A 16236-nucleotide genomic window follows, 5' to 3' on the forward strand; every position below is an offset into this window, starting at 1 on the left:
CAGGGGAGGGCTGTGCCCATCCCTTCACAGGATCCTCCAGTCCCCACGGCCAGGGGGACGTGCTGACCACTGCTCACTGCACCCTTTCCCATGGTTTTCTTTGGAGACAGTCCTGAGGATGCAGCTCCCACACCCAGAACCTGGAGCCATCCTGCTGGCTGTGCCAGGGAACAACTCAATGAACGGTCAGGCCTTTGTTGTCCTGCTCCTGGCCAGGGACGAGTGGGCTGGATGGAGCCCAGGACATGGGCTTGGGGCACGGCCCAAGCAGGAGCTTTGTTAGTGCCTGGTGAGCCGTGACAATGGGTAGTGCCTGGACACAGCATGGCAGGGCTGGGTGCTGCTGTGGAAGGGTCACACCAGCAGTGTGCTGAGCCCCTTGGGCAGGGCAGGACAGGAGCAGCACCCAAGCAACTGCCACAGCAGCTGAACCAGCCAGGCACCAGAGCTGGTGCTCACGTGGGAAGTGCTAGGGAGTTGTTCACAGAGCAGGGCTGAAACCACCAGAGAGAGCCCCTGCACTCATCTGTGCCAGGAACAACAGCACCCCATCGTAGCTCATCTCCCCACTGCTGGGGCCTGGCCCAACAGCCGCCCCACGCAGAGGCTGCCCCAGCTTTGAAAATAGATAGTAACAAGTGAGCGCGGGCAGCAGAAGTAGCAAAGCATATGGTAGGTGTTGGAGTTTATTCCTGTCAGTGAGTGTCAGCAGCGACAGACGGCTGGGGGTGGCAAAGCGAGAGGTTTTGGTAGGCGCCCGTGCAACACCACCCCACGGACTCCACAGCTGCGGTGAGGATGGGGACCCTGCCACCCCCTGCCGTGTGCCATCGGCAGGGCACCCGGCGCTGCGATGCTCTCCTGGCACTCTGGACTGCATCTTGGAGCTGTTGGAGCCCCCTCCCTGCGCCTCAGCTGTGTTTGGTGCCCGAGGCAGCCCTGAACTCCCCACAAAGCCACGATGCATTTGGCCGCTTCCAGACAAGCCTGTGAGCCCCATCTGTCCCAGCTGAAGGTCACCCGCTGATGTGGAGGAACATCTGGGGGAGTGAATGGCTGCACTCTGCTCCCAGCTGCTGCTCTGTGCCATGGCCAGTCCCTGGGTGTGCCAGCACTGCCCAGCCCAGCCCTGTGGCACTTGGGGGGCTTCCATGGAATTGCCCCTGTGGCCAGACCCGCTCTCACCACCCAATGCCTGTGCTGGGAGATGGGGTGGGCAGGTAGCCAGCGGCAGTGGGAGGAAACAGATTGTCCGCAAAAAAGCGCGTCAGTTCCCAACCGGCAGCTCGGAGCAGGATCTCCTGCGGGTTTATACCTTGTTTGTCTGAGCCTGCTCAGAGGGTCTGGGGCTGTTTAAGGACTCTTTGCCAGCGTCCTTGTATCAACATGGTGATGGGGGGCTAGGAAAGGTGAGCCCCCATCCTGGCAGAAGCTGCCAGAAGGACTGAGGAGCTCCTAGTGATTGGGCATTGCTGTGGCCTCGGTCATCTTGAGGATCCCATCCTGCCCAGACTGGGCATAGAACAGCCCTGGCAAGCACTGGAGCCAGCACGCATCCTCCCTTGGCACAGGTGAAACAAACACTCGCCAAGCAGCAGCTCACCTGTGGCTCCTGCCCCTGCTAATTGCAGCGTTCTCAATTCACACCGATGTGCTTGATAAGATTAGCAATTACAGAAACCTCATACGACAATTGGCCTGGGTCAGGAGCCATGTGAGGGAAATTGGACGGAAGTGCAAATGAGAATTAATTATAACCTGGCAGTGGACAGGTTGGAGGGTTCGAATCTCTATTTTTATGTATTTCTCAGTGCAACCTTTGGCTCTGCTGCAGGTGTGAAGGGTGCCAAGGACTTCACGGCAGCAAAGACGTGTTCACAGCTCTCTGGGCCATCACAGAGCTCGGACAGGGCATGTCACAGGATGGGCCCTCAGCTGCGATCCCAGTGTTGCCCTGGCATGGGCGAGTGTGGCCTGGCATTGCTGGAGATCCGTGCCCTTCCTGCTCTCTGCCTGGCAGCTGCTGTTGTTATCTCCATTGCCATGGCAATGCCAGCCTGGCTCCCACGGCGTGTCCGCCTGTGCCTCCGCCAGGCAGACGCGGTCCCACGCCGGGCTGGAGCCCCGCTCCCACCACAGCTCACCCAGCTGAACGGCCACACCACGGACAGGGGGGTTAACACAACCCCAAAATGCTGTGGGGATGGAGATGGGCATGTCCCCTCCCCCAGGAGGTGATATCTGGGTGGGAAGCAGGGGGAGAAGGAGAGTCTGCACCTGGAACATCTCCCAGCCCTGCCCTGCTGTGTCCAGCCGGGTGCCTTCCACCACAGCAGGACCCCTGTGCCTCACAGCCACCCTGGGCTCAGCCATAGCCCCCCAGTGCTGGTACCAGCCCGTGGCCCCAAAAGTTGTATTGATCAGCACCCAGCTGCACCGATATTAAAGTGTTTGCCAGCAGCTGCTGATTTAACAAATCCTCCTGTCTGCTTATTTATGCCATCTTCCTGCCTCCCACCTGGACCTTCCTGATGCTTTGGGAATTTTGCAAACGTTTTAAAGGCAGCATTTCAAAGTCCACCAGGCAGCTAGCAAGGAGCAGGTCACTGGAAAGGGTGAGGAGAGGCAGAAAAGATCCTCCACCCTGCAAGGCAGCTGCTGCTCTCACCCTCAGCCATCCTTGCATGCTCCCTGCACTCTCCCACTGCAGTTCCTTGTGTTCTGTACACCCACCCTGGCCCCAGCCCCAAGGCTGGATGCAGGGGTTTGAATTAATGGTGAGGAGAAGTCCAAAGCAGCGCTTCCCATCCGCTGGTTGCCTTTTCCTGGCTGTGGAGGCAAGATCTGGGCCCAGGTCCCTGTTGGATTGCCAGCCTCAAAGCAGGAGAGCAAAGTGCAAATGGAAAAGCAGAACAGAGGGAGTGTGTGCTGCGGCTGACGGTGCTGGGCAGTGCTGCCTGCCCCAGGTACATCCCGGCGTCTACATTTCAGCAGAGAGCCTGGTGACGAGGAGCTGGAGGTCACCTCTGCTCCCGGCCGGCTCTTGAGACACCAGCCTGGGGGTTTGTTTCCGTGTCCCCTGGAGGAGCAGACTGCTGGGTGCCAGGGGCTAACGCCGGGGTGTCACTCTCCACTGATGTGACTACAAAAGACTGTGGGATTCAATTAAGTTCTGTTTTCCTCGCAGTAACAGTGGGAGTCTCTCCTCTCCCCTTTAAGGCAGACACGCTGCCATGGAAGACAAATGCTTGCAATAAAGCGCTGGAGCGCGGTGCCGGGGGAGGCCGATGCTCCCTCCAGCCGGCACTGCCCGGATCGCGTCCGCCGCTCCCCCGCGCCCTCCCCGAGCCTCTCCACAGCCGGTCCCGCAGCAGCCGGCCCGGCCCGGGTGTCCAGAACCGTGTGGCGGAGTCACCACGGGCACCCGGCTGGCTCCGGCGCAGGACCCGCAGGGCCACCCCCTTCCCCGCGTGGAGCCCCCCCGCCACCGGCCGAGCGTTGCCAGGCAACGGGAAGATGCTTTTCTGACCGAAACGGGAAATCGGCAGCCGGAGTTGGGAGTGGGGGGAGGGAAATGGCTGGGCTAGGGCTGCCCTCGGGAGCAGGCGAGGCTCCCCCAGCCTCAACAGCACACAAAAAATCCAGAGAGGAGAAGCAGCCGTTGCAGCCCTGCTCAGCCAAAACTGCTGAGGACCCCCGAGCAGAGCCAAGGACAGCACTTGGCACCGGGACCCCCAGGCTGGCTGGAGGATGGGGCAGGGACAGGCTGTCCCCCAGCAGGGACAGTCCCGCTGCCTCCTCACTGCAGAGCTCTCCCGGGAGCCTTGGCCCTGCCGAACATCCTGGATGAGATTGAAGCCCTAATTTGCCCTCTCCCTCCCTCGCCAGTCATCACGCCATGGCTAAATGAGCTCCAGGCAATTTTCTCAGAAGTTGAGTCCTCACGCTGCAGGAACACAGGGCTAAAAATAGCCAAGGCCTGTGTGTGCCTCTCGCCCAGGTGAGCCTTACTCCGGAGATCGGGGCTCCTCCACATCCAGCTGCCTCCCCTGCTCTGCCTCTGTTTCCTGCACAGATTGGGCCACCCAAATGTGCACCAGAGCAGCAGCCTCGGGACCCCTGGTCAGAGGAATCCCAGAGCAGGGGGAAACTCCCAGGGCTCAGACATCACTTGGTGTGCACAGTGATGGGCAGAGCCACCCTTGGGCTTGAAATTTCACCTGGCTGTGCTTTACCTGGGCATTCCCTGACCTGAGGGTCTGCATTGTGGGGATGTATCACCCTCTTCCTCAGCAGCAGTTCCCAGTTCAGGCGCTCCTCTCAGCATGACCAAGCTCCCGGGTCCAGTGAGGCAGACGCATTTCCTTCCCACGGTGACTCAATTACAAATTCAGAGTTAAATCTTCCCCCACAAGATACCCCTCTCCACCCCTCTGGCTGCTTCCAGCGCTTCAAGTGTTGAACACTTTCCAGGGATTTTCATGTGCTCAGGCTGACCCCATCCACTTTGGTTCAGACTAACTTAATCAGCCTCATTTTGTTACTAACTGCTGCAGCTTTGGACCTCTAGAAAAAGCACGACTTAAATTATTAGCACCTACCAAGCTGCTTTCACCACCCCGGTGGGGGCCAGAGGTGAGAGAACAGATCTGTTCCCACCCAGCCTCTATAGCTACCAAAAATGACAAATTATCAGAATTGTGGAAATTAGAAAAATGGCATTTAGGTAACAGGCAAACACTCCTCTTTTCTTTGGCAGCATCTGGCTAGGAACAGATTTGGAAGTGGCAGGTGGGGAGAAAAGAAAGCAACCTGAATGCTCTCAGCTGGGCGGGGGGGGCCTGGGAGTGGTGAGAACAAAACCATCACCATTTTCTTCATCACCAGTGCTGAGAAGGGCTGCAGGGGTCAGGCTGGGGGAGCAGGTGAGGAGGAGGAAGGACACCCACAGAGTGTGGGAAGGGGTTCTCCCTCACCACATCCCTGGCTGTGAGCTGGCAGTGCCATGGCTCAGCACAGCCCTGAGTCCCCCCTCAAGCAGGTACAGCACCTTTCCCCTTGGAGATTCACTCCCACCTCACCCCACAGCTGGTCAGCAGCACCAGGGAAAGAGCTTCAGAGGCACCTTGAGCCCCTGGAAGGCTGTTTAGAAAGGGGAGCAGCACCCAGATGTGCAGTGATGCCCCATATCTGGACAGTGCTGAGGTTCCAGCTCTGCTTCCCCACACAGGGAGCTGTGAGGAATAATGCTCGGAAATATCTTGGGGAAAGCAGGAGCCAGGGCCACACCTGCATCTGTTTTAGAAATTACTTTATTGCACTAAAAAGAGGAAATAATCTGTAAACAAACATTCCATTCAGGTATTAATATATTTTTCACTCCAAAAATACATCATTAAATCCAGCCACAGAAATATCAAAGCAGGAACAATAGAAAATAGCTCCAGAAGCAGAGAGACCCATCCAAGCAACAGCCCTGGCTCCCACACCACCAGCCTAGCACAGAACAGGGCTTACAGCAGCTCATCCCAGGGCTCACCGCATGGCCACACACCCAACTCCAGCCAGCTCTGGGATAGGCTGGGGTGGGGCAGGACAAGAGTCCCCAGGCCCTTGGGTCTCCCTCTGGGGTCAGCCTCACCCCAAGGAGCAGCCCGGGGTTCTGCTCTCAGCATCTTTCTCCCCCAAACCCAAAGGCACACAGTTATTCTGTGGGGGATTTGTCATTCCTCAAACCTCTCAGAGCACCAAAGTCTTCATCCCAACTCCCATTCCCCCTCTTCTTGCAGCCTATCCTCCCCCGCCCCTCGCAGGCTCAGCACCCCAGGGAGCACAGGGTGCTGGTGGTGTGTGCAGGGGCTGCCAGGCAGCAGCCAGCTGGGCAGGGTCCCCTCCCTGCCCCAGACCACCTCAGGGGCAGGATGTTCACCCCACACTCTGGAATGTGACACCTCTTCCTATCCCCCCCTTCCCCAGAGCCCTCATCTGCCCCCAGGATGAGCCTGGGCACTTGGGGGCTGGGGACCATCCCTCGTGCTGGCTCCTGGGGGAGCACAGGGAAGGCTCAGGTGGGAAACTCCCTGTGAAGGATGGACATGTCAGCTCCTTCAGTCCTGCACGGTTTGTTTTGAACCACAAGCTCGACAAACAGCCACGATCACCCTGAATCCCCCCGACATGCAAACACGGTGCAATCAGAACTATGCCGTGTGTACCTGGAACATATTTACAGACAGAAGTAAAAACACTGCGAAAGATCAGCCTCGGATATAAATAGCCAACACTGAGATCTGCCATCTGCTGCAAAAGGACAAGGAAGGAACATCGACTGCCACCACAGAGGTTAACACATGTGTGCGTGTGTGTCCACGCGTGCTGCAACAGGCGGGGACGGGAGCGCTGCAAATCCTGCTCCCTGCACAGAAACATGCAGAGCCCGACACAATGGGTGACACCACACCAAACAACAATGCAGCGTGTTTTATCCACCCGCAGAAGTGCCCCGGCACTCCCCACTCCCACTGTCCCCAGCCACTCAGCCAGGATGACAGGGTGGGATGGGAAGGGTTGGGAGCACCTTGCTCCCTCCCCAAAGGAAAGCTGAAAGCCAGGTCAGTCACTTTTGGGAAGCCAGATCCTGCTGGGCACAGGAGCTTGGTGGCCCCACAGGACACATCTCTCCTGCCCAGTGGGTGCAGCCACTTGAAAGATTCTCAGCCCTCATAAGCAAGAGAGGGTGGAGGGTTGTGAAGGCTCAGCCTGCCCCCCTGCCCAGTCTGGGATGGCCCCAGCGCTCAGAGAGGGCTACTCCTGTCACCTCAGCATTTGTCAGCAAACAGATCTGCTGGGACACTGCCTGGAACCATCCGTGTGCCCAGGGCAAGGGGTGCCAGCCCCCAGCATCTCCCTCCCGTGGGCAGGGGAAAGGCACAGGCAGCCTTCTGGATTTGGGCAAACCAAAGCCCCCAAAGCTCCATGAGTAGTTTCCCACTGGGGGTCAGCAGTGGGGGACAGTGCTAAGGTGGGCAGGGCAGGCAACCCAGGAGGCTGCAGATGTCAGACCAAGCCAACCTTGCAGCCTCACAGGGCTGGGACGAGTCCAGGAAAGGCTCAAAAGCCACAAACCTGACTCATCTCCCAGGGTGACCGCCCTTGGCCCACTCTTGGGTCACCTCTGCAGTATTTTCATTGCAGTTTCCAAGACTAGAAACTTGTCTTTTAAATTAAAGCTGTTGCCTGACTACAGGTGCTGGGGCTTTGAGAGGTGGCTGTAAGTGTGCTACAGAGATTTACCCACCTCCAACCTGCTTGGTGGCAGCTGGAGACCACAGGCACAGGGAGGGGAAGAGTCCAACAGGTGCTTCCATCCTTCCTGGTGAGGAATGGGCTGGAAGCTCTCCACTTTCTGCTGGGCTCCTGGAGATGCAGCCCCAGGGTAGGACCAGGGAGGGAGCAGAGGCAGAGGCTGTGGCTACCAGCTGGTGTTGGCAGAGCCCAACAGCAGAACCATTCCTGGGGACCCCCACACTCTGCCACAACCCCCGCCCTCCTCAGGAGGCCCTTCCAAACCCTCCTCCAGCGGGGCTGGGGGACAGAGCCGGCTCCCCTGCCTCGCCCCGGCCCCACAGGTGGGAGGGCTCCCTCCGGGGCTGGTAGCAGGTACCTACAGGCAGGACAGGAGGGCGGTGAGTGGCAGCTCCTTCTCCCCCAGCAGCGTGTCCCGCTTAAGGCTGCTGCCCTTGTTGACCACCTTGAGCTTCAGGGACATCTTCCTGGCGTGGCCGGGGCCCAGCCCATCGAAGAAGAAGTCCTCGTTGAAGACAGGGTTGCGGCTGTTCTTGACAATGGTGCTGCGCTGCTTCTGCAGCTTCCCAGGGTTGAGGCACAGCGAGACGCAGCAGTTGATGCTGCGCAGGTCGACGAGGGCATCGTAGAGGTCCTCGGCGGAGACAAGGCGCACACGCAGCCGGGCGTTGGAGGGGTCGTACTCGGCAGCCAGGCGCAGGCTCCCGCCCCGGCTCAGCCTCAGGCTGTGCTCCCGGTCACGGCCCGCGGGCAGGTCCAGGGGCAGCAGGGCGGTGGGAGGATGCGTCCCGGCCGGGGCGCTCCTGGCGCGGCGCTGGGCACTGGGACTGGTGTCAGCCGAACTGTCGTCAGTGGACAGCGAGCTGTTGCGGGCCACCGAGTGCTTCAGCTTGATGACCTTGGACTGGCTCTCCTGGCTGAAGAGCTTCAGCAGGGAGACGGAGCGGGAGAGCAGCGGGGAGCCGAAGGGTGAGGACTCTGCTGAGGAGCACGTGTCGCTCTCCCCGCCGCTGAAGTAGCGGCCGGGGTGCATCAGGGCTGCGCCGAGGTCAGAGGGTGTCCGGCGGCCGCTCTCGCCGTTGAGCTTGGCTTTGCGCTGGGCGCTGGGCGAGGTGACGGGCGAGGGGCAGAGGCTGCTGTGCTCGCTGTGGAAGAGTGACTCTTTGCGCCGGGTGTGGGGGCTCTCCATCAGCGTGGCGAAGCCGTAGGAGGTCTGTGCCTTGGGCACGTAGGGCAGCGACATGGCCGTCTGTGCCTGCGGGTCAACGTTGGTGCCGCAGCTCCCCTCGGTCCAGTCCTCAGCGGTCTCGATCTGGATGATGTGCCGCCCGGTGGTCCGGGACCGAGACCGGGACCGGCTGGACGGGCGGGGGCTGCGCGGGGGCTTGCGCCCGGCCAGGTCCTGTTCTGAGACTGAGGCACCCAGAGAAGCCGCTGCGGGGACCTCGGAGCCCTCAGCCTCGGCGGGTGCCGCGCTCAGCTTGGGAGGGATGAAGAAGTCGGGGATCTTGTCGGGGGTGAGGACGTTGCTGTAGCGGGACCCCCGCGAGGACTCCTCTGTCCCCGCGCCCCGGGACCCGCCGTTCTCCGCCACCCCGCGCAGCCGCTCCAGGAGCCACATGTTGCTGCCGGGTGTGGGGCTGGAAGAGACCCGAGGGGCGACGCTATCACAGGGGGCCGGGCACCGGCAGAGGCAGGACGAATCCGGAAGCCCCGGGAGCGACCCGCGGCACCGAGAGACCCGAACCTGCCAGGCGCGGGTGACGGGACAAGGACGGGAGGGAACTGGCCGCGCCGAGGGACACGGGGACCCGCCAGCCCAGGGAGGAGCGCGAAGGAACCGGCGGCGCGGAGCGGGGGTCGGGGACCCGGGGGACGGCGACCCGGCGGCGCCGAGGGATGCGATGGGACGGGGCAGACGCGAGGCGACGCGATGCCTGGACAGACGGACCGACCGACCGGTGCCGCCGCGAGCGGGACGTTGCCGGGAGCCGCCGCACCTGGAGCGGAGCCGCCGTCGCCACCGCAGCCCGGGCGGGGCGGGCGCGGACGCGCTTTTATACGGCGGCGGTGGCGGCGGTGGCTCCGCTCCTCGTCCGCGCCGCTGCCGTAATCCTCCGAGTGCGGCGCCCCATCATTTCTGCTCGCTGCCCTCGGCCAGAGCAGGGCTGGAACCGGGACCGGGACCTGGACCGAGCGGGACCGGGACTGGGACCGTGAGGCCCCGGGGTGCTGATGCTCGGGAAGTGCAGGAACCCGACCCCGGGACACCCGGCGGTGTTCCCACGGGAGTGTCGGATTTGGGATGGGCCCAGGAGTGGAATCGGGACGGCAGCAGCCCCGTTCCAACCCTCCCGCCCTCCCGGTGCCCCCAGTCCGGAGCGTGGCCGTTCCTCTCTGGGAGCAGCCGTTCCCCACTCCCACCTCTTGATCTCGAAGCACTGAATCTTCATTCAGCAGCGTCTCGGGGCTGAGGAGCTGCCTCATCGAGTGCTTTAATATCGCTCTGGAGGAGCTGGGGGGGACAGTGCCACATGTCACACAACCCACCAGGCCCTGGAGGGATGAGGTGGTGGCTGGGGACACCGGAACAAAACGTCAGGAGGGTTCACGGAGCATCACTGCAAGCCCCGGTGTTGTGGGGTGTCAGGAGACTCAACCGAGTAATCGGGGCCAGCCCCGGTCCCCCGGGGATTTACAGCCTTGGGCACAGGGATGCACCGAGAGGGACAGTGGCACAAAAGGGTCAAGCGGCTGTTCCTTCCTGGCTGCTGCCCTGTGGATGCCGTCAGGCTGCCGGGAAGCACCATCATTCCGCAGCAGCGCAGGGCTGGGAGTGACGGCCAAGGAGGATCAGCCTGGTGTGGTGAGCGCCTTCCGCGGGGGCTGCTGCGGGAGTTCTCGGCTCCCTCTGCATTCGCACTTGGAGCTGGTAAAAAGAGGCGGCCGGCCTTGCCGAACCACACCGAGGGCTGGGATGTCTCAGGGACAGCACTGGGGAGGGGACGGTGTGTGCTGGACCCTGGGCTCTGACTGCGGGATGCTGAGCCGGGTCCCGCAGGGAGGAGAGGGCAGATGGAACCCGGGGGAGGAGGACGAGGCTTACGGAAGGGGAAGCTGGTGAACAAAAGGCCGATGTTTGCTTTTCCTCCACCCTTCGAAACTGCGGGTAAACAAGGCTCAGAAATGGTTGAGTTCCCTTGAGATAACAAAGAGCGCTGGGGCCGGGCCAGCTCTGCCCGCGCGGCTCGGGGTTGGTGCCTGCGGGGCACGGAGGGGAGCAGGGCGCTGGGAGCTGCCTGGCTGCGGACTGGCAGGGCTGGGGACGCTGGCAGGGGCTGGCAGAGCTGGGGACATAGCTGGTGGAGCTGGCAGTGTGCTACCACCTGCTGGAAGCTGGGAAGGAGGGAGACCTGCTATGGGAAAGGGTTTGTGCAAGAAAGCCCTGAATATCCGAACTGGGCGTGTCCGTTGCCCGCACATTTGAGACAGGTCCAGGGACGGGTTGGTAAGCGAGATCTCCAAGGCTCCGGGAGAGCAAGGAGGCCACGTCCTCTGCAGCTGCTCTTCTGTCGCTTCCAAACCTTCCCAAAACCCCTCAGCCCCCCTGTAACACCGCAGCCTTCCCATCACAGGGGCTGAAGGAGCCCTCAACCCACGTCTGGGTTGAGGCACAGAGTCCCCTGCACCCGTTGACACCACACCTCAACCAAAGTGGTTAAAGCCCTGAAACAGCCGCCCCACCAGGCCTTCATCCCTTCAGGGCAGCATCCCCAGGGCTGCGGGATGAAGCTCTGCCAGCGGGTGAACCACACAGGCTTGGTCCTCCGGCAGCAAAAGAAGAAAGTGGGGGCCCTCACTGCCTTTCCCTGCCTCTCTATTGAGGGAACAGTGCAATTATCTTTGCAGACACATCACTCCATGACAAAAAATAGCAGCTGAGATGGAAGCACCATGTCCCCGCAGAATCCAGCTATCAATGGAAAATTACGCATTCATTACTGGGCTTTATTTAGGGGCTTATTTTATTCATTGGCTCAGCCGGCACTGGCCAGCCTGGATGCTGGCCATCCCCAGCAAGGGGCTGAGGGTGCTGGGGTGACCCTGCTGCCCGAGGTGGGTGCTGGCAGCAGCACTGGGCACATGGAGCAGAGCCAGGACAGGCCACCACCAGCCAGGACTGGACCCCCCAGCTGGCTGCTGCCCACCTGTAACACAGGAACCACAGCCAGGCCCACCCACGGCTCTGGTTCTGCTGGCTGCCACATTCACTACTGGGTCACAGCTTGGCTTGTGCCACTCAGAGCCACTCCAGGAGGCTCAGGAGTGGGTGGCCATGTGCTGCTCCAGGAAGAGGCAAGAGGGGAGCTGGCAGCAGCCAGCAGGACAGGGAGCTGCCAGGTGTGAGGAGGAGAGGCTGTGCAGGGCCAGCCCTGGGTGCCAAAGGCCACTCTGAAGCCAGGGGGACACTGGGTGATCCATGGGGGAGAGAGGGGCAGAGACAAGTGTGACTGGACAGGATGGGTTGGCCAAGGTGAGACCAGGCAGGAACAGGCAGTGATGGAGACCTGTCCCAGCACCATGCCCAGGAGTGGCATGAACCACCTGTGTTCCTTGCTCATTTCCAGGTTTAATTAGAAATATATTCCAAACCACAAACCAGTGCCCAGCAGCAGACACAGGGCAGGTAAAGGGGGCTTTGTGTGCCATAAAAACCTGCCAAAGCCCTGAGCTGGCCAGGGAGCCCCCATGGGCCATGGGACACCTCGTGAGAGTGCCAGCAGCTCAGCCCTGCCCTGCACCTTCCCACAGTAGCTCCATCCTGGCCATGGCCTGGGGAAGGCTGCAGGGGCTTGGGGTCACAGGGAGCATCATGTGGCAGCCATTCCTGGGGAGAATCCAGCTGAAAAAGGATGTCCCCAGCAGGAACATCCAACAGCACCAGTGTCCAAGAGGTGGTCGTGCCTGTCCCCGTGGGCAGAGCCAAGCCAGGGGCTACAGCAATGTCCACCAGCCCCCACTCCAGTGCTGGGGCAAGTGAGGGCAGCCCTGCCTGGGGCTTCAGGCTCCGTCCCTCCTGCTGAGACCACCGAGCAGTTCCCACCCCAACAGCATTTCACCTGTACGTGTGGAATTAAATGTCTTTGTGTCCAGCTGGGCAAGGTGCCCCAAGCAGATGATGGAGGTAGGCAGCAGCCAGGGAGAACCTGCAGGGCCAGGGACCACAAGACCTCTCTGGGGAGGAAAATGGAGAGCCTGACCCCAGAGCTCAGAGGCCAGGCACAGCATCCCCAGTTTTGCCGTAGGGTGAGTCCAGAGCCAGGGGAGCAGGTCGGGGACTCACGTACCCCCTCGGCATCACTGCTTCCTCTGTACAACCTGGCGGAGGTGCAGCTCGCTCTCTGCCGCCACGATGGGCTGCTCATTCTCCCGGTGGTGGCTGATGAGGTGGCTGATGCTCTCAAACAGCACATCCTTGGTTCTCACCTGGGGCCGGGGCACAGTGATCCTCAACTCAGGAGAGTTGCCTCTCATACAGCATCCACTTCCAAGACCCTGTGCCTGCCCATGCCTGTGTCCCCACAGCCCACCCCACGCCCTGCCCCTACCCCGGTCCCAATCGCCCACCCCAAGCCCTGCCCTCACCCCCGAGCCCTGCCCTCACCACTCCCTCGGGATCCACCAGCAGCAGGTGCTTGGGCTGCCCGCTGTGCATGCCGGTCAGCACGTACTGCCCCGGGTTGGTGAGGCTGTCCCGCACCAGGAAGTCCCCGTCCATCTGCAGGAGCCTCTCAGCATCCCACCGGCTCATCTTCCCGTGGTACCAGGGCTCCCGCCGGAGCTGCTCCTCCGTGGGGGCGATCGGGGCCTTCCGCGTGGGGGGGCTGGGCCACTGGTCCTCAATGGGGGGGCTGGTGCCACCCCCTGCAATGCACTCGTGGAGCTTCAGGGCATCCTCAAATGGCCCTGTGGGATCCAGGGGTTGTGGGGTGTTACACCAGGGCATGAGGCAGGGCTGGGCTGTGGTGTGGACAGACCCCAGCTCACATCCCCCAGGGCATTGCAGGGCACTGCTGTGGACTCGGCCGGTGCCAGCACCTCTGGGGCTGTGGTGGGTGACCCAGACAGCTGCTGGCACAGCTTGACTGCTCCACAGCAGGTTCTGTGCCATTCCCCTGGTGCAGTGGCTTACTCATATCAAAGAGGTCCTTTTTGGGGCTCTCCTCCGCTGCCCCATGAGCCACCAGCTCCGGCTCCCAGGCATCCAGGCTCTGCGTGTTCACGTACATGTGCTCCTCGTAGTCCCGTGGCCCCAGGCCGTGGCTGTCTGCCTGCAGGTACCCGTCGCAGGGCTGGCCTGCGAGAACAGCCATCACCGCTGGCCAGGACTGGGCAGAGTCACAAGGACCCCCCCAGCTCATGGCTTCCCCCCACAGCAGTACCCACCCTGGCTCTCCAGGTCCCAGGGTGGCCCCAGCTGGCTGCTCGGGTCTCGTCTGGCTGCTAACCCGCCCTAGGAAAGGAGACAGTCACAGTGCTGGGGGGGCCCTGCCTGGGACCAGCAGTGCCAGCAGTGGTTCTGAGGGGCTCACCTGGCCTGGGGGAACAGAGCTGGAGGGCTGAGTGCGGACGTGGCCCAGGGCTGTGCTGTGGCGGAGCCTGGAGTCAACCAGGCCCCCTGGGGGAGGTTCCTTCCCTGGGATGCTGTTGTAGTAATCGTGCTCAGCCACCTCCTCATCCTCCCCCCAGGCTGACTCCTCTGCAGCCAGTGCCCTGCAGCAGGGATGGGTGAGCTGGGGACACCCTGCCCAGCTCAGACCATCCCCACACCCTGCAGTGACTCCCAGAGCCACCCCCAGCCAGGGGACATGGCCAGGACAGGGGTGCAGCAGGGCCCCCCGCCCCCCTACCTCTCTGGGGGTACCACCACCTTGGGGGGGCTGTGTAGGTACTGCTTGAAGCGCAGCTCAAAGGCCTGTCCCACCGTGCTGATGACGCTCTGTGCCAGCCCCTCGCAGCACTCCAGGATGTGGCAGGCTATGGACAGACAGATGGACGATTTGAGTGTTTCCCCCATGCTCCCATCGCTGCAGCAGGACCACCCTGAGCCACCCCTCGTGTTCCCCACGAGGGATCTCCTCCTCCAGCCTTCACCCCCCAGTGCATCCCTCCTCCACAGAGCTCCCAGGCAAGGAGGCCAGTGTCACCTCTCTGGTTGATGGGATCCTTGGCGACATAGGCAACATAATCCGTGGTATCCTGCAGACAGGGGGGGAGATCAGCACTCATGTCCTGCTACTGTCTGGAGAGCAGGGCTGGAGGTGCCAGGACAAGGGGACAGCTCAGTCCAAGCCCCGCATCCTGACCCAGGCCAGACCACCCTGTGCTCAGCTCAGCCATAGGCAGTCCCTGTCCCCACCACCCTGGGGGCCCGGGGTGTGCATGACTCACCATGTCCCCACCGGAGGCGAAGGAGATGGACTGCATGTGGTGGTTGGCGATGATCTGATGGGGAACGTGGCCCAGGGGGGCATTAGCAAAGGGGCTGCTGGCTCACAGGCTGGCAGGTAGCAGGACTGTGTGCCCAGGAACGCTCACCTGGCGTGTGGTGGGGATCATGAGGTTTAGCCCATCAACCGAGATGTTGACAGCGATGCTCATGCCAGCGAAGTGCAGGTTGCTCTTGCCCAGGATGGAGAACAGGGCTTTGTTGGGAGCCTGACAGGGGAGAGGATGGCGGGGCAATGAAGACCACCAGGACCAGGCTTCCTGGGGTGAATGAGGAAAAGGGAGGGATGCCCCAAGAGGCCCCAGGCCCACAAACTGGGCAGGCACCCCTAGTTCCTGTCCCACAGCCTTGTCCCAGGGACGGACAAGCTGAGTAGAAACTCACCTTCTTCTTCCAGATGCCCTTCACACCCGGCACTGCCTCGTATAGTCTGTTGATGGCTTCTCTGCAATGGACAGACCCTGGCCTGGTCACTGCTCCGGACCCCCAGCCCTTCCCAGCTGCCTTTTCCCCCTGACATTGCTCTGTGGGGTCTGGTGGCACGAGCCCCCACAGCCCTGGGCGCCGCAGCCTCCCCGCAGCGCTGCCCCACGTCACGGCCCGTGGTACGTAATCCCAGCTGGGGCCACCTCCCTTCTCCTCTTTCCACCCATTGATCTGCGGCAGTGCCCTTCGTCCATGTCCCTGAGTGCAGGGTGGGTCCTGCAGGCCAAGGCTCCCCCTGACCGCGTTCCCCTCTCTGCACAGGGCCCTGGGAGCCACGAGAGGCTTGGGGTGGCAGTGGGGTGCAGGAGGGTGGGACTGTAGGGTCGTACCTGGTGACCTGTGTCCTGGTGTTGAAGTCGAGGGACCTCATGGAGCGCAGCACCTCAATGCACCCCATGTACTGCGGGGTGGGGGAAGCAGCCAGAGCAGGCGGCACAACACGGCAGGCAATGGAGAGGAGAGGCCGGGTGTCAGAGAGAAGGGCCTTCCACACCAGCTCACACACACACAGCAGCTTTCACCCCCCACACCAAAACGCCCCATCACATGCCCAGCCCCCGTGCTAGGATCCCACAAACTCATCTGTGTGCTACAGCTTGTGATGCCTCAGAGGGGCTGACAACGCTGGACTTCCAAGGTGGGCTCCACGGCCCAGCAAGCCCCTGGCCCCATCACGGGAGCTGCATGTGCCGGGGGGCGGCTGCTCCGGTCCAGCCGTGGGGTGGGGAACTCGAGGGAGGGCTCTGTCCGCAGCCGTCGGGAGGAGCGGCCGGACCTGCCGAGCCCCGCACACGCCTGGGGCCGGGGTCTCCGCGCCCTCCCGCATCGCCGGGCTCCGGCGGGACTTACCCGGACAATGTAGGAGACGCCGGGCCCCAGCACCCGCTCGTCGGGGTGCAGCCAGCCCTGCGCCGGTTTGCGGATGAAGCTGCCCT

General features: G+C 62.1%; 2 protein-coding genes across 4 annotated transcripts; both read right to left on the reverse strand.

Moving 5' to 3' along the window:
- Window positions 1-5294: 5294 nt before the first annotated feature.
- On the reverse strand, window positions 5295-9319 carry C2CD4C (C2 calcium dependent domain containing 4C). Its single transcript, XM_033520195.1, has one exon. It carries the CDS (start codon window positions 8924-8926, stop codon window positions 7664-7666), a length of 1263 nt encoding a protein of 420 aa, XP_033376086.1. The 5' UTR covers window positions 8927-9319; the 3' UTR covers window positions 5295-7663.
- Window positions 9320-11299: 1980 nt separating this feature from the next.
- SHC2 (SHC adaptor protein 2) lies at window positions 11300-16230 on the reverse strand. 3 transcript variants are annotated; one of them, XM_015651571.2, is made up of 13 exons: window positions 16151-16230; window positions 15631-15701; window positions 15200-15260; window positions 14905-15024; window positions 14758-14811; window positions 14514-14565; window positions 14217-14343; window positions 13899-14079; window positions 13753-13819; window positions 13499-13663; window positions 12971-13272; window positions 12654-12792; window positions 11300-12540 (listed from the first exon to the last, which is right to left on the reverse strand). In XM_015651571.2, exons 2-12 carry the CDS (start codon window positions 15696-15698, stop codon window positions 12664-12666), a joined length of 1326 nt encoding a protein of 441 aa, XP_015507057.1. In that variant the 5' UTR covers window positions 15699-15701; window positions 16151-16230; the 3' UTR covers window positions 11300-12540; window positions 12654-12663. The 3 variants fall into 3 exon arrangements, with proteins under 3 accessions (XP_015507057.1, XP_015507059.1, XP_015507061.1); XM_015651573.2 differs by lacking the exons at window positions 14514-14565; window positions 16151-16230 and having other exon boundaries at window positions 14237-14343; window positions 15631-16144; XM_015651575.1 differs by lacking the exons at window positions 11300-12540; window positions 16151-16230 and having other exon boundaries at window positions 12700-12792; window positions 13038-13272; window positions 15631-16144.
- Window positions 16231-16236: the final 6 nt, after the last annotated feature.

This window comes from Parus major, chromosome 28 (genome assembly GCF_001522545.3).
Source record: "Parus major isolate Abel chromosome 28, Parus_major1.1, whole genome shotgun sequence".
In the NCBI taxonomy this organism is placed as follows: Eukaryota; Metazoa; Chordata; class Aves; order Passeriformes; family Paridae; genus Parus; species Parus major.